This window comes from Protopterus annectens, chromosome 1.part0 (genome assembly GCF_019279795.1).
Source record: "Protopterus annectens isolate FY-2018-M chromosome 1.part0, PAN1.0, whole genome shotgun sequence".
Classification (NCBI taxonomy): Eukaryota; Metazoa; Chordata; order Ceratodontiformes; family Protopteridae; genus Protopterus; species Protopterus annectens.
In genome coordinates, this window is record NC_056725.1 from 64,229,481 (window position 1) to 64,235,993 (window position 6,513).

Here is a 6,513-nt window from a genome sequence, read left to right on the forward strand (position 1 = left end):
AACTCGAAAGGCAGTGGTGTTTCCATGTTCATAAAGGATGCACACACCTCCAGACAGGTAGCCCAACATAACGCATTTGAGATACTTCAGGTGCAGCTATCATTGGGTAAGACAGCGATTCAGGTCATAGCCTGCTATAAGTTCCCAGTTATGTCCCAAGACTCAACACTCCATGTTCCTAAGCACCCTGGAGAATATTAAGGTCCAACCTAACACTCTCATACTGGGCGACTTCAACTCCATTAACTGAGAAAACTACTCGTGTACCAATACACTTGCAAAACGTTTCCTGGAATTTATTATTTCCAGTGCCCTGGACCAGCTCATTGTTACCCCCACTAGAGATAGCAATATCCTTGACCTGGTCATTACTAACATGGGCAACCGTTGCTCTACACCAGTAGTCAACTCTTCCCTGGTCAGATCCAACCACAAACTAATCCCCTTGGAAATCCACATCCCTTCCACCCCACCCCCGCAAAGGTAAGCACTGTGAAAAACTTCTCCAAAGCTAACTTTGGGCTCCTAAAAATGGAGGTAGCTAACTTCACGGTACCCATGCAAATGGACAACAGTTGCATGACCACCGGATCATACGCCAATGCACTGTACAAACACATACACAAATGCATGGATCTCGCCATACCCAATAGAAACAAGACCCTCTCGTCCAAAAAAAGGATGCCAATCTGTTGGTCCCCTGCCATAAACAAACTCTACAACAGAAGATGGAAACTGATGTGGAATAAGGTGAAGTCCCAAGACTGGAAAAACTCCCTTATCAGCCTCGACAAAAAGTTGAGAGCCTCAACAAATTCTCTAAAGCTAGCTATGAAAACAGAATTGCAGCAGATAGTAAAGACAACAAGACCTTATATAGTTATGTAAAGAATCTCCACAGCAATACCCAGATTTGCTCTGAGTTACTGCACAATGGTACCGCCTATACCAAGCCAACAGATATTGCCAATATACTGGCCAACAGATTCAGTGCCAACTTTACCCCCCCCAAAGAACTAGTCACAATACCAGTAGTACCCAGTATTACTGCTGTACAGGTTAAAACAGCACTGTCCAAGGCCAAGAATACAGCTTCTATGGGACCTGCCAGTATCCCTGGCTGTGTTCTACATGAACTACAGAGTGAACTGGCACCTCAGCTGTGTCCCCTGTTCAATCACAGCCTCACCTCAGGCTTTGTCCTACCAACTAGCGTGTTGCTACAGTCATCCATCTCTACAAAGGAGGAGCGACTACAGACCCTGGGAACTGTCACCCTATTAGCCAGCGAGTCTGATATGCAAAGCTATGGAACGCATCATCATGGACCTAATAAACAAAGATATAGGGAATCGCCAAACTCTGGATCCCACACAGTTTGGTTTTGTGAAGGGTAGATCATGCCTGCTCAACTTAGTTCACTTCTTTGAGTCAGTCACCAGAGGTGTGGATGAAGGTAAGGTGGTTCATACAGTCTACCTTGATCTGGCCAAGGCCTTTGATACCATTCCCCACTCAGGAATCATAGAAAAACTCACAAAGCTAGGCATCAACCCCTATATCACTGGGTGGGTTGCAAACGGGTTCACAGGTAGAACCCACAGTGTGAAAGCAGCTGACTCCAAGTCAGACTGCCGACCAGTCACGAGTGGAGTCCCACAGGGTTTGATCCTGTGTCCTCTCCTGTTTGGTATCTACTTCTCTGAAGTCCAGGCCAACACAAGGGGACATTGGTTGACAACGTTGCAGATGATTGCAAGTTGGGAGCTATCAGCTCCCCAAGTGATGTTGACATCCTATATATATATTGCCATATACTACTTGGAAATTAGACCATATATGATGAATTACTGTAAGGATGATTCTTCCCAGAATTAGTATGGTTGTGTTGCATGCTTACATTAATGGTAGGTCCAAGAAGAAGTACTTTGTGCAGCAAGGCTCCAAAGCATCATTCCCGATAGCTTCATTGGAATATGAAGGACAGCATCATCTTTACAGGTTTCTGTTGTCTCTATTGTTAAAATTAGTTTACAGAGGTGATTTCCTGATTTGCAGATTGTTATTGCTATAGCAGATTGTAAGTTTCACTTGAATGTTTTCATTATGAAAGACTTGAGCGCCTGCCAGTGTACATTCTGCAGAAGGGCTTGAGTCAACTCATATTAGTGCATACTCTTACTGAAGACAAGTACTGGCTTATTCACAGGAATTGGAGTATATTGTCAGACAAAAATGTTTGGGTCAAGTGTTTTATTTTGCGGCATGCCCATGCATGGCAAATTGTCAGTTTAATTTCTCTGTTATGTTGTCTTGCAGTTAGCACAGAGGTTTAAGGCTATGAGCTGTTACCTAACTGCTTCCTGTATTACAGGGTTTGAGCCTCACAAACTTCATTTGCCTACTGCAAAATTCTGTCATTCAACAAACAGTGCTTCAAGGCTGAGCCTAAAATTGGCAACATGGATCAGTGGTGTACCCCAGTTAATAAACATAAATAAATGAGTTGAGTAACTTGATCAGCTATACTTTTCCGGTCACGCTGTTGTTCCATGAGTGTGATTGTTTCTTTCTAAGTGAGAATTGCTGCAACCATTGTTAACCTTTATTATAAGCCAGTCATTAAACTGATTTTAGTATATGTACAGGAAAGAGACCATTGTAACTTCCTTGTGTTGTATTTATAGGCTGTGTCTTTTGAAAGTTGTCATAATTAAGTTAGAGGGTCCATCACCAAGAAGGTCATTATCTTAATTCATTCTCTAGCTGTCCTTTAATTCAGTTCAGTGTCGTAGAGGAGCCAGACCCTAACCTGGCACTCAGAGGGCGAATTGCAGAGAAGCTTAGCCCAGATGCAGTGTGTAAGCACATTGGTACATGGCATACATACCTTTAGGCAGATTGGAGGATCACCAGTGTTTGGGATGTGGGAGGAAACCAGATAAGCTTGAAAAGCCTTCTACAGAAATAGGGAGGACACGTAGAGTCTGCACAGAAAATACTTAATCTGGGAATTGGACAGGAGAACCAAGAAGTATAAGGTAGCAGCACTAATTACTGCACCTATGTACCACCCTCATTATATCCAAGTTATGCAGATCGGTTAAAAAAAATATACAGCATTGAAGTGAGGCTTCTGCCATTAATAATGATATTACAGCTTGAACCCCTTCTTTCCTACAGATTTATAGTAACTTACTTGGGTGTTTGACAGCTGCTGTTCGGCCCTGACATTAAAGTTAGAGAAGTTACTGTATCCTGGTTTGGAATATGTTCAGAGTTGATTAGTGAACAGTTTAATGCTTTAAGAATCTACAAACACATATCTGTTGCATGTCCTTCCTAGCCAAAACTGTACAGTTAACTGCTTGCATGATATGTTTTTAAACATCCACAGAAAACATCAAGCCTACTTTTTTAGTACCTCTCGGACATTTCATCTGAGCCACTGAAGAAGTTAATACAAGTACGTTGAAGGAGCCAAACTGAAGATTTTCTGGACAGCTTCCTAAAGAAAAATAAGTTTACAGTAGTTATGAATGCAGGCAATATACTGTTTCTTTAATATTAGAAGCATATAATCCTATTTTTCCCTTACCATAAAGAAGTCAAACCAAGTTAAAAGCTAAATACATGATTTAAGTGTTATACATGTGATTTTAGATGTGTTAACTGATTTGTAACTATGAAATCTGTTTTTTATACTCTCAGAAGTTATTCTTGTTTGTAACTGATGTTTCTTCTTTTGTTTGCAGGTCTGAATGTGCATAGTATGTTAAAGCATGAAACTCTTGTCTTGACTCTGGAAACAGTCAAGTTTTTGGAAAAGAAACTGTTGTGGCATGATTCCAGATACACACCTCTGTACTCATTTAAATTACCTTACAGTGACTTTCCATAGAAGTCTGGTATTCTTCTAATAATATGTCGTTTTTGGATTTTGTAGCCACAAGTGTACAGCGCTTACAGGAAAACATTGTTTTTCATTTTCTTAAAATCATTGAAGTTACTGCACATTATTTTTACTCCTGTTAGTATATTGTAAAATATTAATATTGAATAAAACATTACATTTTGATTTGAAAGTCATACGTTTATTTAAAAAAGTTTTTGATAGAGATACAGATGTGTTTCCAGCTGTTTCACTGCTAGAGTAATAACCCATTTGACCATTGTATATACCAGGGCTTTTACTGTTAACAACAGTTTCCACATCTAGTATACATCTGGAGGTGTATGTCATATGATTTTGTTGGCTGATAAGAATTCAAGGAAGTACGTGGTGCTGTAGTACCTCAGGAAGTATGTGGCATTGAAAAATGTCAGCATCTCAAAACAGAATTTGTGAAGACTATATAACAGATATGTGTCTGAGCCTGGTATGGAAATAAAGTACATAAAGAAGGTTGGTGGTGGAATGCAGAAGTCTACAAAGTTAAAAGAAAGGAAGAATGCAGTGAAATGAAATAGGAGATAGAGAATTTCCTTGTGCCTGTTTTGTCTTTTCTGTCAGGTTGCAAGACAAAGACAGAAAAATAAAGAAGATACTCAGATGCCATTCATAAAAAGATGCGAGCAACAGTCTGCTTATTGATCCACAGGACAGCAGAAGCCTCTGAGAAGGATACATACAGCTGATTTTGAATGAAGAAAACCCCACAGAAGCTGTACTGCCCAGTGCGTAGTCTACAATGAAAGAGGAAGAATAACTCACCACAGGAGAATTAAGGACAGAAGTAGTAAGAACAGCAGTTAGGAAAATTAAGTCCGGGAAAATAGGCTTACATGAAGTCAAAAAAGGTGTGATAAAGATGGGTGGTTAGGATAGACATGACTTCTGAGGGTACTGTTATCAGTTTTGAGAGAGAGAGAGAGGTGTATCACAGAAGATTTGAAAATAGGCATTCTAGTGCCAGTATACAGAAACAAATGGGACATTCACAACAGTGGACAGTACGCAGGTATCAAACTTCAGTCACACTGCATAAAAATGCTGTTAATAAATATGCAGAGCAGTAGAAAGTAAGATGGGAAATGAGTAGTTCCAATTCATATCAGCACAGATACAGCACAACTGATGCAATGCTTGCATTGAGATAGTTGAGAAAAGATTAGAGAGATAAGGAAAGAAAGTTGGACATTCCTAGGTTTAGAAAAAGCATATGGCAAGGTCAAAGAAACTTATTTTGGCAGTCCTGTGATGGTTCAAAGTCTCAAACATTGGTAGAATTAGTTCAGGCGATGTACAAGGAGCAAGTGACATAACCATTAGCAGTGTTCAGGTTCACAGAGGGTTTCCTGGTGGCAGTTGGTGTGCATTATGGTTTCAGCTCTTTCTGTATTGATGGACTTCGTTAGCTGGAGGAGATAAATCTGCAAAGCTGCTGTATGCAGGCTGTGTAGAACTACAAGCATACTGTGAACAGGAACTTTAGCAAGTGATGGGAGAATGGAATGGAAATCTAAAGACATATGGGAATGAAGCTGAGTACAGACAAGACAGTGGTTATGGCAGGGGGACTTCAGGTGTGGCATTGAGCTAGGGAGTCCGGAACTCACCTTCCTCAATGAGTTAACAGTAAAAATTGGAAAAATGCTGACAAAGAAGCTTTTAAAAGGAAAGAAGTGAAAGAGAAAGTGTAAAGAACATGATTGGAAGACAAAACCAAAGAAAAAGGGAGGGAAAAGTGAGCAGGGAAGTTAGCAAGCCAATAGAGGTTCTATGCTACCACTGAACCAGAAGGGAGAAAAATTAACAAACAAAAACTGGTGGAGAAATTGCAAAATAAAATGGACAAGATGCATAAAGCGATCATGAAAATAAGTTCATATAATCAGTGACGGAGTATATATTAAAAACAAGACAGACAAGAGTATTATAAAGGAGGCAGCCCTTTTACAACATCTAGACAACATTGGGGTATGCAAAAGGTGGAGAATGTTCATTCAGTACAAATAGACCTGGAAGCTGTGCATAAGTATGTACAATAAAAATGATAGAGCTTGAGGGCAGAGAAAAGAAGGGAGTATAAGAATGAAGATTGTGCTAGACTAGATGGAGGTTAGGGGAGAGACTGTAGAGAATATAGCTGAAGTGCTGTGTAAATGGGCAAATATACCAAAAAGCAAAATCCTTATTGAGAGAGTCATCAGATATATAGACCAGTCACCAAGGCATCACCCATAATTAAGCTCTAAACATTTCAACTAAAGGAACAGTTCCTATCACAACGTTGGCAGAAATAGGTTTGTCAGGCAGGAGAGAAAACATTTTTTTTTTTCAAACATAATTAGCCAGTGTGGACCAGAATGAAGCAAAGCAAACTTACACCACATATGACTGTGTATAACCCTAAAGCTATGATTCTGCTTGATATATCTGACAAATTTTAGTCTTTTTTTTCCAAAAGTAGGGATGAAAACATTTCCAGATGCAGAATGTATCGTGGCTGAGCTAGAAATATACATACAGATACAACAGGAGCAACCACAGATAAGAGCTTTAGAACAGAA

General features: G+C 39.8%; 1 protein-coding gene across 2 annotated transcripts in view; it reads left to right on the forward strand.

Annotated features, from left to right (window-relative positions):
• Nucleotides 1-4,085, forward strand: part of MRPL4 (mitochondrial ribosomal protein L4) — a 684,921-nt gene extending 680,836 nt beyond the window's left edge. For both annotated transcript variants that reach the window (XM_044083705.1, XM_044083787.1), the window contains exon 9: nt 3,756-4,085. In XM_044083705.1, coding sequence (XP_043939640.1) covers nt 3,756-3,901 — 146 coding nt within the window. In that variant the 3' untranslated portion in view covers nt 3,902-4,085. The remainder of the gene's footprint in view (nt 1-3,755) is intronic.
• The last annotated feature ends 2,428 nt before the right edge of the window (nt 4,086-6,513 follow it).